General features: G+C 46.3%; 1 protein-coding gene across 1 annotated transcript in view; it reads right to left on the bottom strand.

The window, feature by feature from the left end:
• The window catches only part of LOC138676980 (peptidyl-prolyl cis-trans isomerase-like), a 41,127-nt gene extending 40,038 nt beyond the window's left edge, over positions 1–1,089 (bottom strand). Inside the window, exon 1 of the mRNA XM_069766715.1 lies at positions 953–1,089. Coding sequence (XP_069622816.1) covers positions 953–1,021 — 69 coding nt within the window. The 5' untranslated portion in view covers positions 1,022–1,089. The remainder of the gene's footprint in view (positions 1–952) is intronic.
• Between the last annotated feature and the right edge of the window lie 18,584 nt (positions 1,090–19,673).

The raw sequence follows: 19,673 nt of genomic DNA, 5'->3' as shown, positions 1-19,673 counted from the left end.
GAGTCCTCCAGACCTGGGATTGTTTGGGTGTGAAGCTGTATCGTCAGGTGTCACTTTTTTGCCTAAACGCTGGCCTCTATAATGTTTTTCGTTTAAATGTAAGTCCCCCTTTTGATTTTGCAAGAACAGAACTGTAGGGCTTACCATAAAATACATAAACATCTTGAGGATATTGGGAGGTAGCCATGTTGTGTTTCCTCGGTATATCACATACAGATAGCCTTTATATGTAACTTGCCTCCAGGATTTGTACGGTATACTCTATACACATAGTATATGTATGCACACAGTTTGCATGCATCTGATTTGGGTACTTAGTTTAGCAATTAGTAGATGATGTTGATTTATACTAGTAATGATTAAAAACATTGCAATATACCGTAATTAATGACTCTTCAAAAGCACTCAAGTAGTGTAATCCATAAAGAAGGGCCTAGGCTATGCAAGGCACGCAGATAAGCTGATGAGGAATGCATGTTGTGTGTCGTCAGCAAGGCTACGGGCACCTCCAGCGCACATTACATTGGTTTGGATGGGTAGAATAGCCCTGCATGTGGTGCTGTTTTACGTTGAGATGGAACAAGCCATGACAAAAACAGATCCTGTTATAAGTAAGTATGGCCCATCGGTTGCCATCGATGTCCATTGAGTGATGGACCAGCCACTGCGTCGAGGACACTATGATTGCGTATAAATATAGTATTTATCCAGGGGAAAAGAACCAGAAACTGAACCATAACTTTGGAAACCCAGCCGTTTATACCCAACAGCATCCATACCTTCACGCCAACAGAATTGCAAACGTATATATTAAGTAGCCAAGTATCTATACATGCAGTGGTCTATTCATTTCTCAACACCCAAGGACTAAAAACTAACCCCAACTTATTCTAATCCTTGAACCCAACTTCCCCGAGCCCAATAGACCCGCGCTATATCGTACACACCGTACCTCAAACACCACTTGGCCCAAGGGGATCTCGTCTGCCGATATGGTAAAGAATACCCGTTTATTCTCCATAATGAGGTCTGGCACGCTGTGAAGTCTCAGAGATGCTGAATTAGGATCTCTGTGTCCACCGCCTTATATACCTACACGTATTACTGCCTGCTATGTCCATCACACACAATAACACATAATACCGCCCTCCCCTTCCCCCTGAAGTAATGAACCCAGGAATATTTGATACCAGCTCAGTATATTCCCCTTCTAATCCTGTTGGATATATCGTGGGTAGCACCAAATGCTGTGTGATTATGGTGGGGGTAGTGAACGCAATGAACACAAAGCTATTTCAGTAACCTCAAGAACATCTGACAACTGAACTGGTATTGTTCAGGCTCCAAATATTCTAAGTGTCTGTGTTTCCAGGGGGCAATCCCCGATGTCATTCCCTATAATTTTTTATTACACATTTTAGAGTATTGTGTTCATAATAAAGAGAATTGAACGGCTTTTCATTTGACTATATGGTTCCAATTTGTCTGTGGATTTGGGTATGATGCCCTACATTCAGATGTCTGCCAAGTTATTTCCACAACTCTCTCTATATATAAACCTAATCCCTCCAGGATGGGGGAGATGGCGATTTTTCTTTCCTAATATTTTTGCTACTTATAATCCAAGATTACATGATTCCTTAAACAAATCCCATATTATGTCCCCCATCCAATACTAATAAATCTGTCATCTAAACTAGAATTGAGCAGTCGCCATAAAAAGGCATAACAAACAAAAGCAAATGGTAGCGCTATTATTAACTCACTGTAAGTCCACCATTAGGCAACCAAGAGCTAGAGAGATACATTAACAGTAGTTACGTGCCCTCAACTCTCCCAACATTGAAAGACTGGAAAAAGAGAGACATATACTGAGGCGACCAAGGCACGGTAATCTCTGTTTTATGCTAAGGGTATGTGCTCACGTATTCTGGAGGACTGCGGATTTGGAAAAAACGCATGTAACGGGGTCTACCAATATGGGGTACCTCTTTCAGTACCACCCCGTGTTTCCGGAGGTCCACTCTGCTTTGGCTGGAGTCTGAATGAAGAACGCTGGCTGGAATTCCTTGGTTACATGGACGCATATAAAAGATCACTGCTTCTCCATGTATTTCCAGTCTGACAACACTTTACTCACAGGACACAGAATATATCACACAGATACAGAGGGCAGGCCAATAGAAAAGCGGCAGGCCAGACATACATTACAATAGCCGCAGGTGGTCGGAGCCTGACGATATTTACTGTGGAAATTACAAAGGTGGGGGGAGGACAAAAGGGGAATATCGTGTCCTCTCTGCCCAGGGGCGCAGCCTGTGGGCTGATGCATTAGGGACATGCATCTCACATGGAACCTATTATACATGAACCTATTATACATACATATAACTGCACAACATATTCTGGGTGCTGAGTGGTTTCGTAACACGTAACATGGCTCCCCTTTTCAGCAACGTGATCGGCATACACAGTCTGATCCTTAACGGATCGGTTTGGGGATGACAAAGTTTATGGGGTTGGTACAAGTTTGTCGACTTAGTCCATCGGCGTTACCGTTTTGTTTGCCGGGTCTGTAGTGGATGGTGAAGTCCAGAGGTTGTAGGGCGAAACTCCTCCGCAGCAATCTGGCGTTGTCTCCGGAGACCCGATTAAGCCAGACTAGGGGATTATGGGCCGTTAGGAGGGAAAACTGTCGTCCATACAAATATGGTTGCAACTTTTTGAGTGCCCATACTACCGCCAGGCACTCCTTCTCGATGGCCGCATGGCTTACTTCACGGGGCAGTAGTTTCCGACTCAGGTAAGCTACCGGGTGTTCTTGACTGTCCGGCCCGACTTAGCTCAGTACTGCCCCCAATCCAAACATAGAAGCGTCTGTGTGAACAAGGAAACGTTTAGTTGGATCGGGTGCGGCCAATACTGGGGTATTGGTGAGGGCGTCCTTTAGTTGGCGGAAGGCTTCCTCACACTCTGGGGTCCAGGTTACCTGGCGGGGTTGGTTCTTACGGGTCAGATCAGTGACGGGCTTGGCTACGCTGCTGTAATTGGCAACAAATTTCCTGTAATACCCCGCTGTCCCTAGAAACGCCATAACCTGGGTTTTAGTGCGTGGGGTGGGCCATTTGGCTATGGCCTCAATCTTGGCTGGTTCTGGTCACTGTTTCCCTCTTCCCACCCTATGCCCTAAATACTGAACCTCTGCTTTGCCCACGTGACACTTGTTTGGGTTCAGGGTGATTCCGGCCTGGTGGATTCTGTCCAATACTATCTCTAGGTGATTTAGATGCTCTTCCCATGTCGCACTGTAGATGGCGATGTCGTCCAGGTAGGCACAAGCATAATCCTGGAGACCATCCAGAAACTGGTCAGCCAGCCTCTGGAAGGTCACCGGGGCATTCTTCATCTCGAATAGCATAACTCGAAACTGGAATAAGCCGAACGGGGTGACAAATGCCGACTTGGGAATAGCGTCAGGACTAAGGGGAATCTGTCAGTAGCCTTTGCATAGATCGATGGTGGTCAAATACTTTGCCCCCGCCAGCCGGTCTAACAACTCATCCACACGCGGCATGGGATATGCATCTGTCACTGTTCTCTCATTGAGCTTACGATAGTCTACACAAAACTGTGTAGTCCCATCCTTCTTGGGCACTAACACTACGGGGGATGCCCAGGGACTATCTGACTCTTCAATGACCCCTAAACGCAACATCTCTTGTATCTCTTGTCGCATCGCCTCTCGTATAGACTCAGGGACGCGGAAGGGGTTTTGTCACACGGGGGTCTGATCCTGGGTCTCAACCTTGTGTTGTGCCAGGCGGGTGTACCCTGGTCTCCCCGAAAACATCCTCTGTCGCTGCCTCAACATCTCCTCCGCCTGCTGTCTCTCCCGGGGGGCCTAGGTCTTCACCCAAGTGTACCTGGTCCCATGTTTTAGACTGAGTCCTTTCCCCTAAGACATCCGGCAAGGGAAGTCCGGCTAAATCCTCTGCTTCAGGTGCACAGATGGCCACTACCTCTTCAGGGCGCTCCCGGTAGGGCTTCAGCATATTCACATGGAACATGCGGATAACCCTGGGGTCGTCACAATCGGCGACATTATAGGTTGTGTTGGCTATTTTCCCCACTACCTGGTAGGGCCCCTGCCATGCAGCTTGGAACTTGTTCTGCTTAGTGGGCTCTAACACCAGGACCTTCTGTCCTATTTCCAAGGTGCGCTCTCTGGCCCTCCGATCGTACCATACGCGCTGGCGCCACTGGGTCACCTGCATGTTCTCACGTACAGCCTGGGTCAGCTCCTGTAGGCGGTCCCGGAATTCCAGCACATAGGGTACAATAGGTACCCCTTCTATGAGGCCCTCCCTTTCCCAGAGTTCTAGCACTAAGTCTAGGGGTCCCCTTACCGTCTCCCGTATACCAGCTCGAACGGGGAGAACCCCGTGGATTCTTGGGGCACCTTCCGATAGGCAAACAGGAAGTGTGGCAAGAATTTCTCCCAGTCCCTGTAGGTCCTGGTAAAAGTCCCAATGAGCTGTTTTAATGTCCCGTTAAAGCGTTCACACAACCCATTGGTTTGCGGGTGGTACGGGGCGCTTCTAATGGACTCTGCGCCGCACAGCTTCCACAGTTGGTTGGTCACCTCTGCTGTAAACTGGGTACCCTGGTCCGAGATAATCTCCCGGGGAAATCCATCCCGTGAGAAAACCTGGAGCAGGGCGGCCACCACCGTCTCTGCCAGTATGTTAGGTAGTGCAACCGCCTCTGGATACCGTGTGGCATAATCTACCACTGTCAATATACAGTATACCTTTTCCCTGACGGACTGGGTTTGGCTAACGGCCATATCAGATCGACCTCTACTCGGCTAAATGGTTCCTCCACAATGGGGAGGGGGCGTAATTTGGCCTTGCATCGATCCCCCCTCTTGCCAATGCGCTGGCAACTGTCACATGTCTGGCAGTACTGACGAACATCATAGGTTACCCCCGGCCAAAAGAAGTTTTGTCAGACGATGCCTGGTGCAACTGACGCCGAAGTGCTCGGCCAAGGTTATATCATGAGAGATTCGCAGTAACTCCTGCCTATACTTCTTGGGAACTACCAGCTGTCGTTTTATAGTGGGGCTCGTCCCTGTGTGGTGCTGCTCTGTGATCCGGTAGAGTAGTCCCTGCTTCCATACAAACTGTAACCCTTCCAGTACCCCTCTCCCCTCCTGTGCCTTCCCACGATATCCCTCCAATGAAGGATCCTCAAGTAACTCCCTCTTAAATTCATCTGGGGTGACCCAAGAAATGTGTCTGGCTATGGGAATACGTGTAGGGCTGGCATGTCTTACCTGGGCCTCCTCTGAGTGTGATTCCGCCTCCGCAGATCGAGCTTGTCTCCGGGTAGTCACAAGACATATCTCAGCCAGAGGGGCAACCGAGAATGCAGACAACATGGGCCCCAAGTCATTTCCCAGCAAGACGTCTGCAGGCAAATCCTCCATCAAGCCGACCTCAACAAGGCCATCCCCGACTCCCCAGTTCAGGTGAATCCTGGCAGTGGGCAGTCGATGTATAGCTCCCCCTGCGACACGGACTGCCACTGTCCGGTCCATCTTCTCTTGGTCCCGGACGAGATGAGGCTTCACAAGGGTCAAAGTTGCTCCGGAATCTCTTAGTCCCTGCATGCGTTTCCCATTAACCCACACGACCTGTCGATGCGGTTGTCGATTATCTGCCCGGGCTGCCTGCACGGGGTCTACTTCATGCAGCACTTCCTCCATCTCTTCCACCCCTTGGTTAGTCGTAGCCCCCAATGCCGGGTCAGCTTCGCCTTGGTAGCAGTGCACAGCAGCCCGGCTGAAGGTAGCTGTTCCCGCCTTTGGCCACTGGGTATGCTGAGTCCGGTTGGGACATTGTCTTTGCAGGTGGCCCAGCTGACGGCAGGTGTGGCATTGCGCCCCAGGGGGACTGTGGTAGGCCGGGTTTTTAGCTGGTCCGCCTACAATCTTCGGTGGTTTGGGGCCCTCCAGGTCCATGGGCGGGCCCCTAGTGACCATCTTTGATCCGGACAACTGTGGCCTCCTGGCATCATGATGTTCATCGGCCAGACGAGCGGCTTCCTCAAGAGTCGTTGGCTGCCTGTCCCGAAGCCATTCCTGTGTCTCGGGGGTTAGTCCATTAAAGAAGAGCTGGAGGACGTCCTCCTTAGTGGGTGCTTGGCTCCCTTGTACCCACTGTAGCAGTGACTGCCGTAATTTACAGGCCCATTCAGCATGGGTATCGGTTACGCGTTTTATAAGTCTGCGGAACTTTTGGCGGTATGCCTCTGGTGTCAGCACATACCGGGCCAAGATCACTTTGATCCGCTCATAGTCCATACAGTCCTCATAAGGTACCGTGCGATAGGTGTCCGCTGCCCGGCCTGTCAGCTTGCTGGCCCGAATCTGAACCCGTTCCGCCGGCTTCACTTGATGAAGGGCACACTGCCGCTCAAAGTCCTGCAGAAAGCCATCAATGTCTTCCTCTGCCTCCCCCAACTGTCAGAAGGCATTATACTGGATCTTTTTGTGGCTAACTGTTGAAGGTACCTGGTCGAAGGCCAGAGCTCCCCCTGCTCGCTGACTCTCCTCTCTCCGCTCTGCCATCTCCATCTTGGCCAGCTCCACTTTGGTCCGCTCTGTCATCTCCATCTTGGCTAGCTCTATCCTGGTCCGCTCGGCCATCTTTTCCTTCAGATCAGTACGCACATCAGCCATCACCTCTCGTATGATCGCTACTGCAGGGTTTGGGCAATAGAACGCCAGTCTGTTCTTTACCTCCCTCTGGAATTCAGTCTCCTCCACATTCACATTTGGGGGCGCAGCACTGTCGTGTTCCATGATGGCTGCTATCAAATCCACTTTTGTTTTGTTGCTGGCGATCAACCCTTGGGCTTCCACCAGATCTTTTAATGTAGTCATCTTTAACTTCTAGTAGTTGTTTTCCATTCATTCCTTTCCTCCTTTAGAAGGGGTATCATATCCCGCTGTCTGCCACCAGTGTAACGAGGTCTACCAATATGGGGTACCTCTTTCAGTACCACCCCGTGTTTCCGGAGGTCCACTCTGCTTTGGCTGGAGTCTGAATGAAGGACGCTTGCTGGAATTCCTTGGTTACATGGATGCACATAAAAGATCACTGCTTCTCCACGTATTTCTAGTCTGACAACACTTTACTCACAGGACACAGAATATATCACACAGATACAGAGGGCAGGCCAATTGAAAAGCGGCAGGCCAGACATACAATAACCGCAGGTGGCCGGAGCCTGTCGATATTTACTGTGGGAATTACAAAGGTGGGGGGAGGGGCGGACAAAAGGGGAATATCGTGTCCCCTCTGCCCAGGGGCGCAGCCTGTGGGCTGATGCATTAGGGACATGCATCTCACATGGAACCTATTATACATGAACCTATTACACATACATATAACTGCACAACATATTCTGGGTGCTGAGTGGTTCCGTAACACGTAACACCGCAGTTCAAAACCGCTGCGGTTTTTACTGCGGATTTATCGCGGATTCTATTGCGGTTTCTACTGCGGGTTTACACTTGCAGTTTTCTATTGCAGCAGGTGTAAACCCGCAGCGGAATCCGCACAAAGAATTGACATGCTGCGGAATGTAAACCGCTGCGTTTCCGCACGTTTTTTCCGCAGCATGTGCACTGCGGTTTTCATTTCCCATAGGTTTACATTATACTGTAAACTCATGGGAAACTGCTGCGGACCCGCAGCTGCGGAAACGCTGCGGATCCGCACATAGCCTTAGTCACTGCCCTAATTTTGGACAATACTTTATATGTGTCCATAGAGAAATAATGATTTAGTAAAGCCTTCAAGTATTCCCACACAATGCCCCCCACACACATTAAGAAACCGTCTTAGGACCCCCGAACACTGTATGATGATCCAAAAAGTAGATTTCCACACAATATGATTCCCACAAACAGTATAATGCCAACATTCCTTCACACACAGTATGATGCCCCCATAGCAACTCTTCAGAGAATAATGCTGCCACCCAACGCACGCATAATGTGTTGCCCCCAGTCTCTACAACATAGTATGATGCACCGACAGTTCCACAACAGTGATACCCTCACTGTCCCCCCCAAACTATGATGCCCCTCAGCCTTCCACAGTCCAATGCCTCACAGAACTCGCTACATAGTGTTACGCCCCCAAAGTCCTACAACACAGTATAATGTCCCTACAATATAGTATGACACCCCCAACAGTATGATGGCCCTACAGTCTCCTACACACAATATGGTGCCCCCCACACTCATTCTCATACAGTATGATGCCACCGTATTCCCCCAACTCTGTAGAATTCCTCCACAGCCATAAAAACATAAAGTTAGTATGATGTCCCACAACATAGTATGATGCCTCCACAGTCCCACAACAGAGTATGATGCATCCACAGTCCCACAACAGAGTATAATGTCCCCACAATACAGCATAACGCCGCCAACAATATTGGATGCCCTTAAAGACCCATGCACACACGATATGATGCCCCCCACACTCACCATAGAAACATAAACATTGTATGATGTCCCCAAAGTCCCACAATACAGTAAGATAACCCCACAGTTCTACAACATAGTATGATACCCCCCCCCCCCACAGTTCCACACACACTCTATGATGCCTCATCCAGCAGAGGTGTAACTAGAGTCCTATGGGCCCCAGTGCAAAATTTGAGCCTACCACAATATACCAATAATATGACATAAAAGGGATAAATAGTACCACATCATAAGACCACAAATTACTACCATATAATGACCAAATAATACTACCATTCTGATCATTAGCAAAAAACACAGCAATAAGGGTTAATTCAGATGTCATTGATTTTTCACCAGTATTTGTATATAGAGCGCTTTCACATTTTCAGTCATATACGCCTACTGGAGGTGGACACTCAGACACAGTCTATTACATCTGAATATCCGCCTCCAGTAGGTGTACGGAAAAGACAACATTTGCTCTGTGGACACCATTATAGTCTATGGCTCCATCGGCGCATACGTCCGAATCCTATTTTGCGGAGGTTTCAGACACAAGACCTGTTGTGAGCCACGGGTGCCTAAATGCAATATGAAATCACCCTATGCCAAAACCAGGAGTGTCTCCTAAACACAGAACAGGTGTCAATTTTTCAATTAAAGCTTTTCTCTGTAAGTTCCACTACTGATTTTGGCATACAAACACTGATGCAAGATAGATCACTGACATTTGAATGAACGTTAACACTAATATTACCACCAGTGACAGTTATACACAGCTGTATAGATAGTATATAGTGTCAGTGTTGACATTATACACAGGAGCTCTGTATATAGTGTAAGTGTACAGGTAATACAGTGATCACCAGTGACATTATACACAGGATCTCTGTATATAGCGTATAGTATACAGGTAATACAGTGATCACTGGTGATATTATCCACAGGAACTCTGTATATAATATACAGTGTATAGTGTCAGTGTATAGGTAATACAGTGATCATCAGTGATATTATACACAGGAGCTCTGTATAGTGTAGAGGTAATACAGTGATCATCAGTGATATTATACACAGGAGCTCTGTGTATAGTGTACAGGTAATACAGTGATTACCAGTGACATTATACACAGCTCTGTATATAGTGTATAGTATACAGGTAATACAGTGATCACCAGTGATATTATACACAGGAGCCCTATAGATAGTACATAATGTAAGTGTACAGATAATACAGTGATCACTGGTGATATTATACACAGGAGCTCTACAGATAGAATATAGTGTAAGTGTACACATAATACAGTGATCAACAGTGACATTATACACAGGAGCTCTGTATATAGTATATACTGTACAGGTAATACAGTGATCACTGGTGACATTATACATAGGAGATATGTATATAGTGTTACTGTACAGGTAATACAGTGATCACTTGTGACATTATACACAAGAGCTGTATAGATAGTATATAGTGTAACATATAGTATTTAGTGTATAGTGATATCTCCAATTGAAGTACCGTATATACTCGAGTATAAGCCCTCACCTACTGTATTCTCACCCATCCCTTGTAGATTGTGAGCCTTCGCGGGCAGGGTCCTCATTCCTCCTGTACCAGTTATGACTTGTATTGTTTAAGATTATTGTACTTGTTTTCATTATGTATACCCCTCCTCACATGTAAAGCGCCATGGAACAAATGGCGCTATAACAATAAATAATAATAAATAATAATAATAAGCCAAATTTTTGGGCTGAAAGTGCCCCTCTCGGCTTATACTCGAGTCACGGTCGGCGGCAGGGTGGGCGGGTGAGGGGGAGAGGGCGCTGAGGCATACTCACCTAGTCCCGGCGCTCCTGATGCTGTCCCTGCAGTCCCACGGTCTTCGGGTGCTGCAGCTCTTCCCCTCTTCAGCGGTCAAGTGGGACTGCTCATTAGAAAAATGAATATGGACTCCACTCCCATAGGGGTGGAGCCGCATATTCATTTCTCTAATGAGCGGTAACGGTGACCGCTGATAGAGGAAGAGGCTGCGGCACCGAAGACCAGCTGTCCGGGAGAAGGAGCGGGATGCCGGGAGCAGGTAAGTATGTCATATTTACCTATCCCCGTTCCACACGCCGGGCGTCGCTCCATCTTCCCGGCGCCGCTCTATCTTCCCGGCGTCTCTGCGCGCTGACTGTGCAGGTCAGAGGGCGCGATGACGCATATAGCGTGCGCGGCGCCCACTGCCTGATTAGTCAGTGCGGGGAGACACCGGGACCGGACGCTGAAGAGCTGCAAGCAAGAGAGGTGAGTATGTGTTTTTTTTATTGCAGCAGCAGCAATGGCACAGCTTTCTATGGTACATCAATGGGGCAATAATGAACGGTGCAGAGCACTATATGGCACAGCTATGGGACAAAAACAAACGGTGCAGAGCACTATATGGCAGAGCTATGGGACAAAAATGAACGGTGCAGAGCATTATATGGCAGAGCTATGGGACAAAAATGAACGGTGCAGAGCACTATATGGCACAGCTATGGGACAAAAATGAACGGCGCAGAGCATTGTATATGGGGCACAGCTTTATATGGAGCATCTATGGGGCAATAATGAACTGTATGGAGCATTATATGGGGCTCCTGATTCAATATGGATATTCAAAAACACTTAACCTACTGATGTCTCAATTAATTTTACTTTTATTGGTATCTATTTTTATTTTTGACATTAACCGGTAGCTGCTGCATTTTCTACCCTAGGCTTATACTCGAGTCAATAAGTTTTCCCAGTTTTTTGTGGCAAAATTAGGGGGGTCAGCTTATACTCGGGTCGGCTTATACTCAACTATATACGGGTAATTAATTTTCGCTTTTGTTCTTCATCCGGTGCAGCTCGCTATACCTTCTATGCTATGCCCAGCCAAGACTTGCCTCTGTACAAAGTAACACACAGATATCTATGGTTGATAAACTTATATAGAACTCTCCACACTTTTCCCCAACTTTCAGACTGTGCCAGAAGAAGAATATAAGTGCCATAGATCTATCCTGTTGCCCAGTACAGTAACAGTATCCCCAAAAAATAAAATACCCTCTTTCCTCTGTGGCCTCCATACAGTATTAATCCATATGTCCCTAATATAATAGAAAATTCCCCTTTGTGCCCCATACTGTACCAGTGTCCATCTTTGCCCTCAAATATAGCATATGACTGATACATGAATCTCCCATGCCCTATGACAAGTGACTTTGAAGTAGGAATTATACTTTAACCCCTTAAAGCAGACTTTCTATTTTAGGTTTCAAGACCCAGCCCAAGTTTTCAAATCTGACATATGTCACTTTATGTGATAATAACTTTAGAATGCTTCTACATATCCCAGTGATTTTTAGATTTTTCTTTTTTTTATGTCACATTGCTTGTTATTTTAGGAGTCTATTTTGACTGATATGTTTTTCATTACGTTATTTAAAGAAAAATTAATTTACAATGGTAAATGGTAACATTGGAAGTTTTCAAAATTTGAATTTACATGTCTTAAGACAGATAGTCATACTACAAAAAAATGTTTCAAATTTACCTTGACCATTCCATGTAGGTATAGTTTTTTTTAAGATTCTCTCAATTTTTAAGGCTGTTTGAAGGCATCAAAAATGTTCAGCTATTTTTGTAGGGGCTTTCAGGGGCCATATATTAGAAACTCCTATAAAATCACTCCATTTTATAAACTTCACCCCTCAAAGTACAGTGCCGGCAAAAAAAAATCTTTACCAGACTGCCAAATAGCAAAACCGGCTGAGCTGCACATAGCAACCAATCAGAGTGCAGCTTTCGCTTTACCAGAGAAGGGAAAACTGAGCGTTGATTGGTTGATATTTGCAACAAAGCCAGCTTTAATATTAGACAGTTTTTTATTATCTCCCCCATTGTGTACACTTTTAAAAAGTGAAATTATGATGTGGATTTTATATGTAAAGTTTTTTTTTTGCTGCGCAAATGTAAAGATTTTTTTGCCGCCACTGTATTTAGAATGGCATTTAATTTGTTAACCCTGTAGGTGTTTCATGGAAATTAAGCAAATCAAAGACCACTTGTAGAAGCTATCCACGTAGAGGTGGTAACCTTAGTCTAAGAGCGGGGGCACCATTTTCCTCAATTTCCCAGTGAGGGAGCATTCTGGGGATCCAATCATGGCATCCTTCCCTTTGTAAACTTTATATCTGTGGGTATACCATGTAGTATTCTTGCCCAATATCTTGCCCTGTCACTGGGCATGCATTTGTGGAAACTAAACCTCTTTAAAATGAATTAAGGACCTGTCTATGGAATCACTCTTCTCAGAGGTGCATTGATACACACAACTAGAGCTAAAATTAAGAAGGACCGGGCTGATCTACTATATACCGTAATTGTCTAAGGGTCACCTCTGTCTGTCCTTCTGTCACGGTTATTCATTCGCTGATTGGTCTCGGCAGCTGCCTGTCATGGCTACCGCAACCAATCAGCGACGGGCACAGTCTGGAAGAAAATGGCCGCTCCTTACTCCCCGCAGTCAGTGCCTGTCACCCACATACTCCCCTCCGGTCACCGCTAACACAGGGTTAATGCCGGCGGTAACGGACCGCGTTATCTAATGTTAAAAATAATAATAATAAAAAAACAAAACCTTATTCTTACCTTCCGCCGTCGCGTCCTCTCCTCGGCACTGCAAGCGGAAGGTTCCGCTTCCAAAGATGCTATGGGAGAAGGACCTTCCATGACATCACGGTCATGTGACCGCGATGCCACGGTCATGTGACCGCGACGTCATGGAAGGTCCTGCGCTCATACCAATCCTGGGACCGGACACCGCACACAAGCGCCGGAACTACAACGGGCTCTTCGGGTGGTATGTCTCTTTTTTATTTTTTAACCTGTTACATACGTGACTGGGCAATATACTACTTGGCTGGGCAATATATGTGTCTGTGCTGTATACTACGTGACTGGGCAATATACTATCTGGCTGTGCAATATACTACGTGTCTGTGCTGTATACTACGTGACTGGGCAATATACTACGTGGCTCTGTGCTGTATACTACGTCACTGTGCAATATACTACGTGGCTGGGCAATATACCACGTGGCTCTGTGCTGTATATTACGTGGCTGTGCAATATACTACGTGGCTGGGCAATATACTACGTGGCTGGGCAATATTCTACGTGGCTGGGCAATATACTACGTGGCTGGCCAATATTCTACGTGGCTGGCCAAGATTCTATGTGGCTGTGCAATATACTACGTGGCTAGGCAATATACTACGTGGCTGGGCAATATACCACGTGGCTGGCCAATATACTACGTGGCTGGCCAAGATTCTATGTGGCTGGCCTATATTCTACGTGGCTGGGCAATATACTACGTGGCTGGCCAATATACTACGTGACTGGGCAATATACTACGTGGCTAGGCAATATACTACGTGGCTGGGCAATATACCACGTGGCTGGCCAATATTCTACGTGGCTGGCCAATATTCAACGTGGCTGGGCAATATTCTACGTGCCTGGGCAATATACTACGTGGCTGGCCAATATACTACGTGGCTGGGCAATATACTACGTGGCTGGGCAATATACTACGTGGCTGGGCAATATAGTACGTGGCTGGCCAATATTCTACGTGGCTGGCCAATATTCTACGTGGCTGGGCAATATTCTACGTGGCTGGGCAATATTCTACGTGGCTGGGCAATATACTACGTGGCTGGCCAATATACTACGTGACTGGGCAATATACTACGTGGCTGGGCAATTTAGTACGTGGCTGGGCAATATAGTATGTGGCTGGGCAATATAGTATGTAGCTGGGCAACATAGTATGTGGCTGGGCAATATACTACGAGGACATGCATATTCTAGAATACCCGATGCGTTAGAATCGGGCCACCATCTAATATTAAATAAATGTCAATATGTGAGTTCATTTAAGGCCTGTTTCACACATCAGGTTTTAGCTGTCAGGCTAAATCCGACGTCGCGCCGAAGCAACGGATCTGGCATAAATTGTGGAAAACTGATGTGACAGATCGGTTTTTTGCCAGAACCGTCTAGTGGATCCGGCTAAAAAGAGGATCCATCTCATGACGGATCCAGTTTTGAAAAACGCCCATGGGAGGCTCCCCAACTTGATTGGTTACTGAAAACCTATACAGTGGGGCAAAAAAGTATTTAGTCAGTCAGCAATAGTGCAAGTTCCACCACTTAAAAAGATGAGAGGCGTCTGTAATTTACATCATAGGTAGACCTCAACTATGGGAGACAAACTGAGAAAAAAAAATCCAGAAAATCACATTGTCTGTTTTTTTAACATTTTATTTGCATATTATGGTGGAAAATAAGTATTTGGTCAGAAACAAACAATCAAGATTTCTGGCTCTCACAGACCTGTAACTTCTTCTTTAAGAGTCTCCTCTTTCCTCCACTCATTACCTGTAGTAATGGCACCTGTTTAAACTTGTTATCAGTATAAAAAGACACCTGTGCACACCCTCAAACAGTCTGACTCCAAACTCCACTATGGTGAAGACCAAAGAGCTGTCAAATGACACCAGAAACAAAATTGTAGCCCTGCACCAGGCTGGGAAGACTGAATCTGCAATAGCCAACCAGCTTGGAGTGAAGAAATCAACAGTGGGAGCAATAATTAGAAAATGGAAGACATACAAGACCACTGATAATCTCTCTCGATCTGGGGCTCCACGCAAAATCCCACCCCGTGGGGTCAGAATGATCACAAGAACGGTGAGCAAAAATCCCAGAACCATGCGGGGGGATCTAGTGAATGAACTGCAGAGAGCTGGGACCAATGTAACAAGGCCTACCATAAGTAACACACTACGCCACCATGGACTCAGATCCTGCAGTGCCAGACGTGTCCCACTGCTTAAGCCAGTACATGTCCGGGCCCGTCTGAAGTTTGCTAGAGAGCATTTGGATGATCCAGAGGAGTTTTGAGAGAATGTCCTATGGTCTGATAAAACCAAACTGGAACTGTTTGGTAGAAACACAACTTGTCGTGTTTGGAGGAAAAAGAATACTGAGTTGCATCCATTAAACACCATACCTACTGTAAAGCATGGTGGTGGAAACATCATGCTTTGGGGCTGTTTCTCTGCAAAGGGGCCAGGACGACTGATCCGGGTACATGAAAGAATGAATGGGGCCATGTATCGTGAGATTTTGAGTGCAAACCTCCTTCCATCAGCAAGGGCATTGAAGATGAAACGTGGCTGGGTCTTTCAACATGACAATGATCCAAAGCACACCGCCAGGGCAACGAAGGAGTGGCTTCGTAAGAAGCATTTCAAGGTCCTGGAGTGGCCTAGCCAGTCTCCAGATCTCAACCCTATAGAAAACCTTTGGAGGGAGTTGAAAGTCCGTGTTGCCAAGCGAAAAGCCAAAAACATCACTGCTCTAGAGGAGATCTGCATGGAGGAATGGGCCAACATACCAACAACAGTGTGTGGCAACCTTGTGAAGACTTACAGAAAACGTTTGACCTCTGTCATTGCCAACAAAGGATATATTACAAAGTATTGAGATGAAATTTTGTTTCTGACCAAATACTTATTTTCCACCATAATATGCAAATAAAATGTTAAAAAAACAGACAATGTGATTTTCTGGATTTTTTTTTCTCAGTTTGTCTCCCATAGTTGAGGTCTACCTATGATGTAAATTACAGACGCCTCTCATCTTTTTAAGTGGTGGAACTTGCATTATTGCTGACTGACTAAATACTTTTTTGCCCCACTGTATATACAGTGCTCCTACAGCCCATATTTGACAGGTTGTAGAGGAGCAAGTTGCGAAGATGGAAGGCGTGATAGCAAACATTCTGAAGATTAATGTAGGTTTTACTGTTGAGGCGAATCGTCTGAAAGCGATTGTTCTGGAGAAGGAGCGAGAGAGACAGCAGTGCATCATGCGTCAGCGTTTTTGGTGGAGCGGATTGGACCCCTCATCGCCAGAAGTGACACATATTGCCGCTTCTCAGTTTCACCAGCGGAGTGTCTGATGGTGACTCTTCAGTAAGCTATTTTTATTGTATTTCCTACTGTTAAAGCCGACATAACTGTAATGTTATTGCTGGTATTTTGTATTAATTTTTGGCTTGCTTTTTCACAGATTCCTTGCAACTTGAGAATCCCTTTCCTCACTACATTTTCAGTTCAGACTTGGGATTTCTACAGTATCGGGAATTGTGAAGCACACCTGCCGTGCATTGTGGGACTCTTTACATGGCGAGTTTAGACCACATCCCATAACGGAGCGTTGGCTGGAGATTGCTGAAAAATTCCGAGATATTTGTCAGCTTCCCAATTGCTTGGGTGCAGTGGACGGGAAACATATCCACATTGTGAAACCTGCTGCATCTGGATCTGAATTTTTTAACTACAAAAAATATTTCTCCATTATGCTCATGGCCATCACTGACGCAGAATACAAATTTATAGCGGTTGATATAGGGGCCTATGGCCGCTCAAATGATTCCCAAGTATTTAAAGTATCTGCAATGAGGCGTCATCTCTATGGAAACACATTCCAATTTCCACCACCAAGACCGCTGCCTGAAACCTCTGGGCCACCAATGCCATTTGTATATGTTGGAGATGAAGCCTTCCAACTCTCGGAACACCTGCTTAAGCCTTACGCAAGTAGTGGATTGACGCCAACTAAAAGAATTTTTAATTACCGCCTCACACGAGCATGAAGAATGGTGGAGTGCGCTTTTGGGATTCTAACAGCAAAGTGACGCGTTCTGTTAACTGCTATCAACCTGAAGACTGAAACTGTTGACAAAGTAGTTAAAGCTTGTGTGGTCCTGCACAATTTTGTTATATGCAAGGAACAGATTTCCATTAATGTCAACTTTGAAGAAACCACCTTGCCTGATTATCAGAACATTACCTATAGAAGTTCTGTGTCAGTTTCCAGACTGAGGGACAAAGTTGCTGAACATTTTATTTCACCTCAAGGAAAGGTAGACTGCAGGATGAGAGAGTGTGAAAAATTGTCTTGGACCTTATTACCCAAAGTATTTGACATTTTTTTAACCCAAAGTATTGTACCTGGTTGGGATTCACCCAAAGTTTTTTTTACATGTTTTACCAAAGTATTGTACCTGTTTGGTTGCATTGTACCTGGTTGGGATTTACCCAAAGTATTGTACCTTCTTTTACCCAAAGTATTTGACCTTATAATTTAATAAATGAAAGACAAAAATGTTAAAACCAAAAAACTGTTTTATTTACAAATTTACAAAAGTTTCATAAATTTAAATAGTGTGGGGTGGAGATAATACTTGAGGAGCTGTCAGATTGGGACACCGACAGTGGGAGTGTGGAGAGAGGATTGTGGTGGTGGTGACGGATCAGGAGGAAAAACAGAAGGTGAAGGGGTGGAGAAAGAAATAGAATGTGTGGACATAAAAGCGGGAGTAGTGTTGGGATTTTGTAAGTTTTGAGGGGTGGAGTGGAAGGATTGGGAGGCAGAAGAGGTGGTGGGTGGAGAAGAGGGTTGTGTTGGGGGCATGATGAGCATGGAAGGAGACTAGTGGTAAGCAGGGAGTAGAGGTTGGGCAGGGAGTGGAGGCACAGGTGATGTGGTTGGGAACTGGTACAGGGCAGATTGCTGGTACGGGGCGGATTGCTGGTATGGGGCGGATTGCTGGTACGGGGCAGAGTGCTGATACGGGGCAGCGTACTGGTACGGGGCAGTGCTGGTATGGGGCAGAATTATGGTATTGTATAGGAGGGGGAGGAGGGACAGTGGCTGTAGGGGGCAGGTGGTGGAGGAACTACCGGGGCGGGTGGAGGGGCTTGGGAGATAACATGCACTAGAGCAAAGTGGCACGATTGCATTACATGCATCTGCTGATCAGGAGATAGCTTGTCCATGCGCTCGAGTACTGCCTTGCAAAGGAGTGGTTTGGCAATTTACTTGCATCTGAATGCATCCTATCCAGGCGTGTGCGCAACTCAAGAATACTGTTAGTGAACAAATTAAATCCTGCAGTCATTTGCTCAGACAACATTTTCAGACAGTTCTGGAAGGCTGCATTCAGATGCAAGAACTCGGGCGCATAGCTCTTTTCCTGACCCCTCTGGTGCTGCTGCCCAGAACCCACAGGTGCTCTAGAGGTGGTAGCAGTGTCAGCGGGGTGGGGTAAAGGAAAAGCTATATTCTCACCAGCAGTTTCATGTAACGCAGTCGGCCAGGATGCTCCAGCGCTGATGGATGGGACCGAGGGATCAGCTGTGAGGAAAGGCTGGGAAGGTGCAGAGGGGTCGGGACTTTCAAAGTGTCCCTCAGTGGCGGACTCCTGAGGGATCGCCCCAGAAGGGTTCAACACTGCAGGCTCCCGAGTGCTGCAGACAGTGCTATGGAAAAAAGAAATAAATGTAATTAATATATTGGTATTGCTTGGCCCTGGCTGAAACCCTAAAAAAAGTGTTAGACATGTAAACATTTTTTATTGAATGGGGTGGGTAATATTTACCTTCGGCTCACCATCGTTGACCGGAGGAACGACAGGGCTCTAGCATATTTATATTTGCTCCTGCGTCCTCCTGGTCCACTCGGGGCCCGCATCTCCTTGTTAAACTCGTTCTTGAAGCGATCCCTGACTGACCGCCACCGCTTGACAACTCTCTCGCCTGAAAAGTGAAAGCACAAATTATTTAGTATACAACATAACATCCAGGAACATAACTGAACTGTGAATACTTACTTACAATTGATTCTGGGCCCAAACATCGAGGTCCTCCCAGATGTCCACAAGTTGTTGGCATACTTCCTTCCAGAGCCGTCGGGTCACACCAAGATTTGCGTGGCGGCGGTCCTCCATGTTCCACAGCGGCTCTCGCTCTCGGATCAGATCAATGAGGAGGTCGATATCTAGCCCGGCCTCCTCACCGTAAGAGTCAGGAGCACGCTGTGAAGCCTGTTAAAAAAGACAAAAAACAAAGACATTAGACTCAAAACAACATAAAGAGGAAAAAAAATTTAAAATATTTACTCGATGATGACCGCCATGACGCTCATGCCGAAGACCCTGGGAGGCGCTTTGAGGACCTCTAGATT

Source organism: Ranitomeya imitator, chromosome 4, assembly GCF_032444005.1.
Source record: "Ranitomeya imitator isolate aRanImi1 chromosome 4, aRanImi1.pri, whole genome shotgun sequence".
NCBI lineage: Eukaryota > Metazoa > Chordata > Amphibia > Anura > Dendrobatidae > Ranitomeya > Ranitomeya imitator.
This window is presented reverse-complemented; position numbering and strand designations above follow the sequence as displayed.